This window comes from Magallana gigas, chromosome 2 (genome assembly GCF_963853765.1).
Source record: "Magallana gigas chromosome 2, xbMagGiga1.1, whole genome shotgun sequence".
Taxonomy (NCBI): Eukaryota; Metazoa; Mollusca; class Bivalvia; order Ostreida; family Ostreidae; genus Magallana; species Magallana gigas.
The window spans coordinates 22,423,759-22,438,134 of record NC_088854.1 but is presented as its reverse complement, the minus strand read 5'-3'; the positions used below and the strand labels follow the sequence as shown (position 1 = coordinate 22,438,134).

General features: G+C 33.2%; 1 protein-coding gene across 1 annotated transcript; it reads left to right on the top strand.

Annotated features, from left to right (window-relative positions):
* Positions 1-667: 667 nt before the first annotated feature.
* LOC105332168 (serine/threonine-protein phosphatase 6 catalytic subunit) lies at positions 668-13,509 on the top strand. The gene is made up of 10 exons (XM_066075631.1): positions 668-798; positions 1,049-1,144; positions 8,141-8,206; positions 8,390-8,457; positions 8,620-8,693; positions 9,036-9,115; positions 9,273-9,392; positions 12,517-12,606; positions 12,784-12,841; positions 12,931-13,509. The coding sequence occupies exons 1-10, from the start codon at positions 730-732 to the stop codon at positions 13,119-13,121; spliced, it is 912 nt and encodes a 303-aa protein (XP_065931703.1). The 5' UTR covers positions 668-729; the 3' UTR covers positions 13,122-13,509.
* Positions 13,510-14,376: the final 867 nt, after the last annotated feature.

The following is a 14,376-nucleotide window of genomic DNA, read 5'->3' as shown; positions in this document are numbered from 1 at the left end:
ACAAAATAACACTAGCAAAACACTTAAAGAAAATGAAATAAGCTATATGTTGAAGTCATTTTACGACAATCTCATTTATTGAAATTGATAACTCACTCTCCGAATAAAATCAAACAACAGTATTTTTTCTGAAAAAGAAATTAATTCTAAGCACAGTAGATTTTATTGGTTATCCAGGTTCAATCTAGGGTGTACGGGGATTTACCTCGAGTTGTATTTTATACACTTTGAGACTAAAAAACTTAAAAATAGAATAGGTACAATAAGCAGTATTTTATTCCTGAACAAGATTATATAGCCTATTTATATTTTAATTACCACTGGACTCGATGTTATATAATTATTTTGAAAGTGTGGGGTTGGACATACCCATCAAAAATCTTGACAATAGAAAACAAAAAACTCTCTGTATTCATGAAAATCCTAATCCTTCAATTCAACTCTTAATTTAATTTCTTCTTTTCGTTTCATTTTTTTTTTTAAATGTACATGCAAAGGGAGCAGCTCCATGATCATTCATATTTTCATATGTATATTTAAGTAAAATGTTTCGTTTGGAAAAAAAAAGGTCGACCCTCTGCCTCCCCCTCCGATCCTACGTGCTTGATTATGTACCGTTATTGAGGTTGTTTGCATGGCGGTTTGTTGGATTTATATAACTTTGAATCCGGAAATAACCTGTTACGTTATTGCCTTGAATTTTATGTCAACTCTGAAAAAAAAATAAACATGGCGGAGATCGAGAAGTGGATTGAGGTAGCAAAAGAATGTAAATATTTGCCAGAAAATGACCTAAAGGTAAGTATACCAGTAGTATCATAAAAGCGTGACATGTCATTGCAGATATACTTTGTTTCTTTTTCGGGTTATAATACATTTTCCGAATTTCCTCTACTGTTCACAACGCCAAAACCCTTCACCTTTTCACTTTAACTGAAACACTTGTCATTTTGAATATTACTTTTGATCGATAGTTCGTTCACGATATATTACCATTCACTTAAGTGTTTATTTTATTCAATTGTGTTAAATTTGATAATTTTGACAGAAACTATGTGATATGGTGTGTGAGCTTCTGTTGGAGGAATCAAACGTCCAGCCAGTGTCTTCACCAGTAACAGTGTGTGGTGACATCCATGGACAGGTTTGTAACCAGCCCACATTATGTTCTAAATTCTATGGGAATCATGTCTTACAGACACAAACCTTTAATATTAGAAAAAAAAATTCTTACCATGACCAAGCTAAGCTCAGGTCACCGTAAGAATTTGTCCCATATATACTTGCGCCTCAAAGCGGATCTGCGCCGCGTCAATTTTCAATTTTAAGTCCATTAAAAATAATCTGCAGGGGAAAAACACATTACGAACCTTTTTGAACATGCCTATATCCATTTAATGGATCGTACTAAGGCATTTTGCTAATACACACGTTTGAATTTGCATGCCATTTTGTCGGAAAGTGCACATGGGAAGTCTCCTATCTTATTGTTAATATGGCGACCGTATTAAACAGCAAATTTTCAAACATTATGTTAACAGTGGCAGTGATTTCATTGCTAAAACAGTTAATGTGGTAAAATTGGATTATAAAAGAGCAACATTTTAGGTATTTGAAACCAATCATATAAAAATTTTGGCGAGATACAGCGCGATATGTTTTTTTTTTTTTTTTTTTTGCTACATAGTGAGTATTTTGGCCGAATTCTATCGTTAAACTGGGTCCATAGGACATCTGTCATTTTAACAATAGAACATTCATCAACTTTAATATATAATTGGCGGAATGGTAGCAATAATTATAGACCAGACAACCCTTTAACTCAGTCGGTAGATTGAAAAACTGAAGGGTCTGGAGTTCAAGTCTGCTTGTGATCTTCAGGTGATTCTGTTACAGAACCATGAGCTCGATGATAAGTCAGGTGCTCTACAACTGAGCTATATCTTTGATAGCTGTAGGATAATTGCAAGACTGATAGTAACTCGCAATTAAATTGCAGTATATATAGGCACAAGTTTTCCTGGAGAACTCTTATAAAGGTAGAGAGCTGTTTTAACTTACAACAGTTCACATCAAACTTCAATTTGATGAAATCAGGGTCTACTAACTTTACTTATTGAAATATCGTTATGTGTCTAGTCAATGTTTAGTAGAAATGAATACATTGAATGCAAAGACCATTGGCCAACTTCATCCAGGAATGTAAATTTCAATTTCAGATAATATAGTAGTCCTTTAAAAAAGAAAACCTTAAAGATTTTGACAGTATATGAATATTGATGAGCTTCTCCCACTGAAATAGAAGAAAGAAGGTCAATATTTGATAGCTTGTTTTGATGAGCAAACTTGCTAGTTAGTTATATCCCACCAAAAGTATAAGATCTTGTTAAAGCAGCTCCATGACTTCTCTTAAGCTCATTTTCCAATCTAGTACAATGTATTAAAAGTGCAAATATTTGAGTAAGGCAATTTGTTTCAGGGCTTTGTTTTTGTTCTATGTTTATGTCAAGTGTTTTTTTATTATTGCCACTTCTAGTATAAATTATCGGTTAATTAAAGTTTACAGATTTACCTCAGGCCTAACAAAAAAAATTGTGTGTTTAGGGTAACATTGATGAAAAAATTAGGTTAGGTAGGTAGGGATTTTTTTTTATTTTATCATATTTTTTTTTGTATGAATCCTAAGAATGTTTGTTTGTTTCATATTTAAAAACGTATTTTTTATTGGAAATAAGATAAAATCACAATCGGATAAAATCAGACATCTATTACACTGTAATACAGTGTTTTCCCCAGAAAATTTTTGAAGCATGGGGGGGGGGGGGGGAAGTTTGTCAGAGTAAGTGCGAGGTGCGGCATTAAAGCGCCTAAGCCGGCGAAATCACTGTGTGTAATAGTATAACCATTTGATGAAACGTACTACATGATATGTACTATAACTGATGCATTTTCATGAAATCTACATCAACAAGTATCATTTCAATTCATAATTATATTTTAATATCTGTGTATATTTAATATACAATTTTTCTGTTTTTTTTCTGGCAAAACTTATAACATTTTTTTTCAAAATCAGTTTTTTAAAAGGTTGGTCCTCACAAGTTGTCACAAAACACAAGAAATATAGATTCACATGCCAGTTCAACATCAGCTTCTGTCCCACTCCTTCTTCTACATATTATATAGAAGAGATTTTTTTTAGGGGGTGTTGAACAAGAAATAGGCAGAACAAGTCCATACAATTACAGCAAACTTGATTCAACTTATTCTGGGCAGTTAATATTTCTTGTTTAAATTGGGGGTCCATATGAAAGTTTCTGTGATATCTTGACACCAGTCCCCTTCCCCGTTTATGTGTATGTACACAGTCAATCATTTTCATAGGCATACAATATACGATGTTTCTAGTCATGTGACATCGCTTCCGTGCATTTCTGCAAATAACTGTAGTTTTTTCTTTCTTTATTATGTACATTTTTTCAAGTTTCCAATATCCTTGCGGCAAATAAAGAGTTTAAGCACATCGAATCCAAGCTAACTCCATCGAGTGAACATTGTGCTATTTTTAGATTTTGGAAAATCCACAACATTCGATAATGGCGGAGATGTCGAAAAAAGCACATTATATTAAAACAAGAAGTAATCACGTCTCTATTTATGCATTAATCACCAATTAATAAACTCAGTTTTAATATATCTTAATCATAAGCTAAGTCCTTAAACCGTAAACCACGTGTGCCCCCTTGCTGAGATCGATGTCGAAATTAACTGCGCTCACTGCGGGTGCAAGTGTTTTTCCTGAAGTTTGAGCGGAGAAACGACAACTTTATATCTACTAATTACAGTTAAGATGTGTAATAATTGGAAAAAGAATTTTGCTTTGAAATAAACATGCATAGCGGGAAGCATGGCGGCATTGTGTGATGCATGGCGGGGGATCATCAATGCATGGCGGTATCGCCATGCAAAATCGGCCTGGGGAAATTTTTAAAACACTGTCTAAAAATGGTAGGATCGGGCCATTTTTGTAGGTTAGGTCGGGTTACCCGAAACACACAATTTTTTTTGATAGGCCTCACCTGGTACCAAAATATTCAAGTTGATAGGGAATGCCTTGCTTGGCGATGCTCTTGTTTTAAAATTTCAGTTTAACAATAGATCAGCTGTTACAACTTCTCACTGTCGTGTATCCGCGCCGGTAGTGACATGTTTGGATAACGTGAAAATGGCGGCATCGTTCGTTTCTTGATAAGTTTTCGTGTTATTTAACGCTTACATTGTTTACTTTTACATTAATGAGATCGTCAAATCTATTTAAAAGCATATTCAATCTTTAAATTTCTACGAAGTGTATGTGAAAATTATGTAAATAAGCAGTTTATGTCGATTAATTGTGAACACCGGAACAGGTTTGGATGACCTTGTTTTTCCAAATAGGATCGGTTTGGATGAGCATCTGATACGGTTTGGATGTGGTTAATATATAAGAGTTTAAACTGTTCTTTTACTTATATTTTCGCGAAGGGGATATTGCATCGCTACTATGCGACATGCATGCCCTCACTGCAAAGCATGCTTTCAATATTATGGAGATCGTCGTGTGACATTTGACCTTTGAATTTACATTGTTTAAAGGGACTTGGACACGATTTGACTTACAATTTTCAAATTTTATATTTCCATTTTCAATGTTTATACTGATAAATATAGAAGTTTATAATGCAATGTCAAAATTTGATAGTCAAATATCAAGTCATAAGCAAGATACAGGGTTCGTAATTCTTTGTTTTGTAAACAAAGCTCGAATATTTTCATTTTTACACATGTATTTGTGTAAGTTTCAATCAAATGTATCTTTCTTTTGTTCATGATAGTATTTAAGAAGATATTGAACAAGTTTAAAATGGTTTTTACATGTCATTTTGTCTAAGAAATGGTAATTCTCTACATTACAATTTTTGTAATCAACTATAAGACTCGAGCTTTGTTTACATAACTACCAATTGTAAAGTCCGTATCTCGCTTGTAACTTGACTTTAACATTCAATATTTTGGTCAATCATTTAAAATGCACCAGTAAACCATTTTATACATAAAAAATAAAAATAAAATTTTTGATCTCAAATCATGTCCAAGTCCCTTTAAAGAAATAAACATACACGTTGAAAGACTTGTATATTTAAGTCAACAAAACTTTATATAACGTAATTTGAATTTCAATTTAACACAATACAAGCTCAAAATAACTTGTCTTAATTATAAAAATTGCATACAGAGTGTTTTACAGACATGTTAAGTCTGTTGCATAATCATTCAATCGATATTAATTTAGAAAGATTCAGCCTTACCAAAATCTTTACGACACAAATATAAACATGTGTTTACGACAGTTTTGATTAAGTTATGAGGCTAATTTTATATGCTGTAAGCGATGTCTGGAAAAAAAATTCAAAAGATATCAGTCAAAAGACAGAATTATTATACCAACTCCAATATCAGCCCGAGGGCCGTAGGCCCGAGGAGTGATATTGGTCAAGGGCTGATGCAGGCTGTGATATGGAAAAGGGGTATCTATTATCATATTTATTACATACTTAGTAAAATGAACTTGAACAATTTGATTTTAAATATCATGTGAAAGTAGTATGTATATATATTATATAAAAATATATGATCTAATTGTTTTAATAAACATATAGCTACTGAACTGGAATTTCCCCGGGGTTTAAAAGCTAACTGCTCCAAAACATTTGCTAGCATTTCAAGTTTTCAACTGCACTTAAAAATGTCGACTGTAACAAATGTTTTATATTTAGTCTGTAAACATGTAGAAATGCCAGCACGAAAAGGGCAGACGAGTTCTGCAAGGGGTGTGATACGGATCCGTATGAGCCCTAAGGCTAATAACCTGTATCAGCCACGGAGGCAGATGCGAGTTGTATGATGTCATCTGTATCACATATGCCAAAAACCTGTATTTATTACTATTTATATACACTTGTCTAATTTTTTTAATTAATAATTGAAATGTCTCCAAACAACTTTTTAGATTGCAACAGCCTTAAAACCGCGCTTTGGCAAATTTTTAACGATGAAATTTTTATTATTATACTTTCATGTTTAATACCAACGCGAGTTTTGTATTTTTCTGCAGTATCACCACCTTAATTTCCCGCACGAGTCACCAAAGAAAGAATTTTACTTTTCAATAAACTAAATTATAATGTTGTAAATTATGTTATTCGTTCACTTTCTACGCATGCGCTGTACTTAGGTGCATAATGTCCTCTTCGTAAGCATTAGCTTCCATGATTTGTCACTGCAGTACAAAAGAAATAAATATTGGTTATGGATTTTAACTAACATGTTCATTGTTTTATTTTACATGTACAAAATTATGAACAGAATAGCAATATACATTGGAAATGAAATCAGCGCAATGTAAAATACCGGTATATTGTGTAATCAATTTTATTATTTTAGTTTGTTCACTGAAAAAATCAACAAAACATCTTGATCAGTAATATACATAGATACATATTTATCGTTTTGATTTTCTGGTGAAAATTATGATTAAGAAAATGGCGACGTTTACTCAGGTCTCGTCATCACTTGGATTTTTGGACCAACTATTTTTAACAACAGAGGAAATATGACTTAGCAGACCCACAGTTGCACACCGATAAAAGGCAAACTGTTTCATTTTTGTCTGAAATATAAAAAATGCTATATCTTAAAATTATCTAAACCGTACCATTTGCATGCACAATTTATATTTTAGCATCCAAACCGGAATAATTCGTTAATCCAAACCGTACTTTTTATTTAGCAGGTGCATGAAGTTATTGCTATTTTTATACATATTAGTGTATTAAAACTATATTGAAGTGATTTCATTTGGTTAGAGTAATCTTTCAAATTAATTTTGGCTGCTTCAGATTTTTAGTATGTGTTATATTATCAACGTTATCTCGAAATAGATCTTGGTTTTAGCGTTAAAATGGCACATTAACGATTGATATTCCTACAAATTAGTCGTTTTTATTTACGATGAACAAAAATAACACTCGCTCTTTTCAACTGCAAAACCGTAAGAAAAATATGAACGACTGTTACGATTGTTTTAATTAATATTTACCTCATTGTCGATAGATAAAAGAACACAACACTGATTGTTTTTGCAATGGATACGCCATTTTCACGTTATCCAAACATGTCACTACCGGCGCGGATACACGACAGTGACTTCTGTATGAATAAAATTAAGTATTGTTTAACTAAATGTGGAATAATTAGTATCAAAGCTTGCCCTATATTTGCTCTAGGATTCACTCAGGGTTTACAATTGCCAACACCTAAAACCTAACACCTAAAATGAACCCTAAAGTACATGTAGGAACATAAAACACACCCTTTATTTGGTTGGGGTAAGCTTTCCTTTAAGTTATGTCTGATCAAATTGTATTGATACTGATTCTTAAATCAGGACAATAAAATTACAGTTATGTGTACTGCAAGCTGGTGCTGAGATCTATAAGCACTATGAAAGCAAAAAGTTCTTGTATCAGTTATAAGCCAACAGTCCCTCTATTCTGATCAGTCTGTATGTCTGTGAGATTAAAACAAACACATTACACATTGGGATATCAAATTATTCATCACAAACCTTAATGATTAGTATAATAATGTATTGATTCTATTTAGATCATGCACTCTTTATGGTCCTTGTTTAACATGAACCTTATTGGTGTGTCTACATGTATATCAGTTCCTTAGATTTTCTACAAGACATTCAGTCATAGATGATAAGAATTAAGAAGAAGTCAGTCTTACAGTTTGCTTACTGTTGTTATTGTGATCGGCTTTGAGAGTAAAGCATTTATACAGTTGGATACAAAATGAATCAAATCACATTTTTCTTTACACGAATAAGAATTTTAATCTGAAGTACAATTCCCCATCTAAAAGTAAAGTTTAATCATACCTTGCTGTTTCTGAAGTCAACAAAAAGTATCTTACTAGTATTTAATACATGTTTATTGAATGTACCGTAATACTTTCACATTACGTTTACAAAGCTGACCAATGATATTACATGCTGATCATTCCTTTAAAAGGAATACTTGTTTATGTGTTTTAGTTTTATGACTTGATGGAGCTGTTCAGAACTGGAGGACAGTGTCCAGATACAAACTACATATTCATGGTAGGTTCACATTCAAAAATGTATAAATCAACAAATTGTAAAAAGATGCAAGTTATTTATGAAGTAGTCATAGATTCATAAAATTAAATTTTATACTTGTGCAAGATTCACAAATTTTTAATGCAAAAGTATCCATTCTATTTGATACATGTATAATATTTTCAATCTTTTTCTTAATTTCAGGGGGACTTTGTCGATCGTGGTTATTACAGTTTGGAGACCTTCACATTATTGCTAACATTGAAGGCACGGTATGTACCGGTACACATACACTTGTTTTTGAATATGTACAATGTACATCTATGACATTACAGAAATAAAAACAATAGAATACATGTATTTCAATTTTATGAGATTCGGCAATGAAGTGAAACTTCCCTACAAAACTTGTAATTCTATTTGTTCTTTGACAGATGGCCTGATAAGATTGTATTGTTGCGGGGAAATCATGAAAGCAGGCAAATAACTCAGATTTATGGTTTTTATGGTGAGATTTTTGATGGTTTTTAGAAGGAAAATAAATTTTTGAATGTCACCGTTATCATCAGTGGGTAAAGAACATTTTTTTTAATTAGACTGTGCAAAGGTATTGTTTAATCATTTATCATTCAATATACTTTTTATCTTTCCTGTTATCTTACTTTAATGCATGCACTAAGTAGCTATGGTTAGATTGATAAAATGTTGTATGGTTGTTATCACTTAAGTTTACATGTACATGGTGAACATATATATTTGTTTTGCTTGACAAATTGACTCCCATGCTCTAGTACAATGAAATAATTACTTGTACCAGTATAGAATATTTCATTACTTTACTCTATTCCAGATGAATGTCAATCTAAATATGGAAATGCCAATGCATGGAGATACTGTTGCAAAGTGTTCGATCTCCTCACAGTGGCAGCAGTATGTTTTTAAACTCTCTCTCTCTCTCTCTCTCTCTCTCTCTCTCTCTCTCGCTCTTGCTCTCTCTCAAAAGTTCAGTAAAAAAATCACATGCTTTTACATTACCTTCAAAATGTTTTGAATATACAAATGAAAAAATGTAACATTTACCCCCTAGATCATTGATGAGTGTGTCTTATGTGTCCATGGAGGCCTGTCACCAGATATAAAGACCATAGACCAGATTAGAACAATAGAACGAAATCAGGAAATACCACACAAAGGAGCCTTTTGTGATATCCTTTTGAAAATTAAAATCATTTTAAAAGTATTTATAAACAGTAGTAATTTGAATTGGAAAATTTACCCTGCATAACATTTGAATTCAAGTCTGAAGTCTTTCAGCATTGTAAAGAAAGTTGGCGCTTAAGATGTAGATTTGACAGGAATCTGGGCGCACAGGGAGTGTGAAAATTTCGCCGATTAATTTTGCAAATTTATCAAGTTACATGAAATAGTTAGAAAAATGTTTGAAATGCAAAAGGTTTTATCATTATATGGGTCTAAAGATAGCAACACAATGCACTTGATGCAAACTTCTACTTATTTACAGCTGTTTTTAAATGAATTTGTTCTCTCTCACTGTCTCTGGGTATTCTCTCCACAAACTTGAAACATTCAAAGACGACATATTTCAACATAAAAAATGTTGCTTTTTAAAATAAAAAAGGTGGAGAGAATACCCAGAGATGACTAGTTATTTACTTTTTCAAATTTTTTTTAAGAGAATGATAAACAAAGTCCATAGATATGACAATGTTGTTTAAAATACTACTTCATACCCCATATTAAAGAGTCTCCCATAGCTCACTGGTTTTATCCTTGTCATGCAAATATAGACATGTGGTGTTTTAAGTTCAAATCCTGCTGGTGATATATAATTTTTATAAAAACTTTTTTGCTTTCATATGTGGGTTAAAATAACATTATTTTTAACTATAGAATATTTCTCATTTGTTGTTATTGATTTCTGCCACGTGTACACTATTTTCTATTCTTGTTGCTAGTTTATTATGGTACACAGTATAACCAATACATCTATATTAAATAACTATTTATTGGGTTACCCCTCACTGCCCTTTTTAGAAAGCTGGTGAGTTTTTTTAATGGTCAGAATAGACATACATGTACTTCAACTCTCAAAATAATATAGCTTGCTATATTTGTGTAATCAGTTGTGGTTCGAACCTGTAGCATTTCAGGATTATAGACATTTAGATCCCAGCTGATTTGCATTGATGACTCCTGCAAACTTGCAATCTTGTGTGCCCAGTTTCTTTACTAAACGAATCCCTGACACCCTCCCCCCTCCCCACCATCTTATAATTCACACATGGTCATTTTTAGTGGTAAAATTAGGTAAGTTTTTTTTTTATTGTTGATATATATCAATATAACAAAATGCTTATGGAAGAAAGTACATGTATTTAATATAAAGAGACTTAAGAAGACTGCAACCTTCCAAAGAACGAACTAACAAATTGCGAAAGAATGCGAATCAAATTACGAACGAGTTACTAAAGTCTATCGTTGACCCGATTTCACGTGGTGAACAAGAAAAAAATCGAAAAAATGTCAAATTTTGTACGTAAAACATTATTATCGACGTTGTCTACTAGATCTTTTCTCAAACAATGTGGATCTACAACTGTGACAAATTTTACGAAAAGCACTTTGTGCAAAAGGACATTTTCTAGCATGACGAAACTTCCAAGGCAATTCGGAAGTTTCCAACAACGCTGGATGCATCAAGAAAATGCAAGTAAAAAAAGTTACGATAATTTGTCGAAATATTTGGAAACTGAAATTAAAGGAGAAATGGAGGAAGGGGTAGCTAATTTCGATAAACTTCTCGAAGGGTGGACGAAACATTGTGAAGGCGTTAAAATCACTTTGTCAAAGAAAGTCGGAAACGAGACCGTTAAAGTTAACTTCAGCATTTCTGGAGCTCTTGATGGATACAGTGGACCAGAAGAGGAGGAGATGGATGTCGAAGCACCTTTGTTATGCAAGCCTCCATTTGAAGTAGAAATAGTGAAGCCCAGTGGGAGCACTATGGCCATTCGATGCCTTGTTGATGAGTACATGATGGAGGAAGGAGAAGATGATGTATCCGACAGATTTGAAATTGTCAATGTCACGATCCATAATGGAAAGCCAGAAGAAACGACGTACGTCTGCGAGGCTGAAAATATGGATGCTGAGATGTATGATGGTCTTCTTGATGTCTTGGAAGAAAGAGGAATTGACAGTTTGTTTGTTGACAGTCTTGTGGAATTCAGTACAAAATACGAGAAAAAAGAATATGGAGATTTCTTGATGTCAATGAAGAAATTTGCTGATGAGTGATATACTTGTAGTTGAATCTTTGCAAAACTTGAATGTAACAACTCTGTGTGCAGACATCACCATTATTTGTGTTGTGTAAAATTTCAGTTTAAGAACATAATAAATCATGATATAATATTGGAATATTCTATATCTGATTTTATCATTACATGCAACTTGATTTGTCCATACATTGGACTCTGATGTTTTTTTCAATCCTATAAAAGTTCCCAAGCAAACCTTGTTTGACATGTTTTTACAAATCATGTTCAGATTAATTAGAAATAATGTTCCTGTTAACTTGTACATGCAAGAGAATGGTTTGCTGATCAGTTGATACAATTAATTATCCTTATTTGTATACAAGGGAACAACAGAAAATAACATTAATAAATCATTCATATTCCTTATTGTAGCCATTAGCTTCACATGAAAATTGAAACCGCTGCGCACAATGCTACCGCTTTTGAGTTCAAAATCTACCTATTTTTCATCACTGGAGGTTAAAATGTATGATAAATGCTATGTCAACTCTATATCTAATACAGCTGGAAGTATTTTCTGTTTCAATGGGATGCTTCACTTGCTTGTGAAGTTGTGCTACCGATATTTGAATAAATTTTATCGAACTAATAATATTCAATATTGACTGAGGCCACAAAGTAAAGGGAGAAACTACTAGGATAGAGAAAAATGCTGGTTGTTCTCTCAGTACAGACATAGAAAGATGTTGTATATTTAGTATTGCTTGTTCTCTCAGTACCTTGTGAAAAATTGCTACATTGAAATATACATGAAAAAAACCCATTGATTTTCTTGTTTAGTAAGTACACTCCAAATTTGAATTTAATTTGGTAGGTATCATAATCTCTGTTTATCAAATGTCTGCAATTTCTTTGTGGTGGTTCCGATTATATTTTGTGTAGGATGTTTGGCGTAAAACTAGAGTAATTGATAACTTGCAGCTTTAATAAACATGTGCAAAGGGTTAGTTTACCAACACTTTATTTTGAATTCCTTAACATTTATCACATTTGGTGTGGTCTGATCCAGAAGATGTTGAAACATGGGCAATCAGTCCCAGGGGTGCAGGCTGGCTATTTGGAGCAAAGGTCACAAATGAGGTGAGAGAGAAAAAAAAATTGATAAAAAATGTCAAAAAGAATGAAGGTCACATTTTGTTCTACACTACAAGAGTATTTTACAATGCTTAATCAATCTTTTTGACAGGCCAGCTACTAAAAATATATCAATTAAGTACAAGTATTGTAATACACACAATCATTCATTTTCTTTTTTAGTTTATGCACATCAACAGCTTGAACCTTATATGCAGAGCCCACCAGCTAGTACATGAAGGTAGGTGCATGTAGTTACTGATTCAGACTTGCAGGTGTTATTTCACCAGCAAGACTGGTAATATTACTGAATGTTCGTTCCTATTGCAGGCTACAAGTACATGTTTGATGAGAAATTGGTGACGGTCTGGTCAGCACCCAATTATTGTTACCGGTGCGGTAACATAGCAGCAGTCCTGACGTTCTCAGATCCAGACACACGGGAGGCCAAACTGTTCCGCGCAGTACCGGAACACGAGAGGGTCATCCCCGCACGCACCACTACACCCTATTTTCTGTAGGACGAGATGACTACCATGTTATTTAGAATGTAGACATTCAGGTTTCCAAAGTTTTGCAAAGTCCGGTTGACCAGTTTGAATTTCATGGAAAGAAAACATTCATCGCATCTAAGATATGACGCTGAATAGTAAAAATAATCAAATGTCACTCATGGATACAAAAGACTGATACATTGTCAAAAGACTGTAATACATTGTTTCATGTTCATTTGTCCCAGGAATCATCGTTTTTGTCATTCATATGTACTTTTTGTAACATTGCACTATTTAATGTTTTATGTGTCTTTTTTGTCTTCAAACAATGCATCTATATATTAACATTTTTAGATATTGATTTTAATTGCAAATACAGTATGTAAATATTTGAAAATTAAATGATTGTATTTTTTATCTTCTTGCTCGTAATTTATATCCTCTTTCAATTGTTGCCATATTCAAGGTACAGGTATCTACCAAACAAAAATTTCAAACATTAGATACATTTTGTTTTGAAGTATGCTATTTGAAAAGCGAGTCTTTATTCATGGAAACAAAGGTATTAAAGTTCTCCATACCTCAAACAATATCAATTAAGTTGATTTAAAAAAAAAAAGGAAATTACATGCATGCTACTGATATTACACCACGTGTATACGATTTGAAAATGACCGAAGAAAGAAGGAATATTGGCAGGCACGAAGCATCAGGGGGTGGGTGGGGCTGCCCCCCCCCCCCACTTTTTCTCGCAGCAACTATTATTTTAGATATAAATATGAAAAATATAATTATCATGGAGTTGGCCCCTAACTGTTTGGGGAGTATGTAAAGAATATTGAAGCTATAGATATACTACGACCCCCCCCCCCCCCCCCCCCCCAAACGGATTATGATTTTGAAGATTTTGGAAAACTCAAATCCCCCCCCCCCTTTTTTTCAGCTCTTCAAGATTTTTTGGATGAGTCTGCCCTGCGCCCCCCCCCCCCCCCCAACACACACTTTCAAAAACGATGCTACGTGCCTGATTGGTGAGAGAAGTTTTTCCGAAAGAGAAAAAAGTATCTCTGTCGTATTTGATCACAGGATACAATGGTTTAGTGTATCAATTGTTGATTAACTTTCAAAAATTGTTTTAATGTAATCACGTATTTGTTAAATGATGAGCAAAAACACGTAGATGCAAGTTCACGAAAAAGACTAATTATTTTAATTAGATTCCGTTTCTCAAAGTTTGAAAGCGGTAGTGGATTCATACCATCTAACTCTAATATGACCGAAT

Coding starts and splice junctions, on each gene's coding strand:
- LOC105332168 (XM_066075631.1), top strand. CDS start 730: ATGGCGGAGATCGAGAAGTGGATTGAGGTAGCAAAAGAATGTAAATAT. Junction 8,694..9,035: donor TCAGATTTATGGTTTTTATG/GTGAGATTTTTG, acceptor ACTCTATTCCAG/ATGAATGTCAATCTAAATAT. Junction 9,393..12,516: donor ACAAAGGAGCCTTTTGTGAT/ATCCTTTTGAAA, acceptor CATTTATCACAT/TTGGTGTGGTCTGATCCAGA.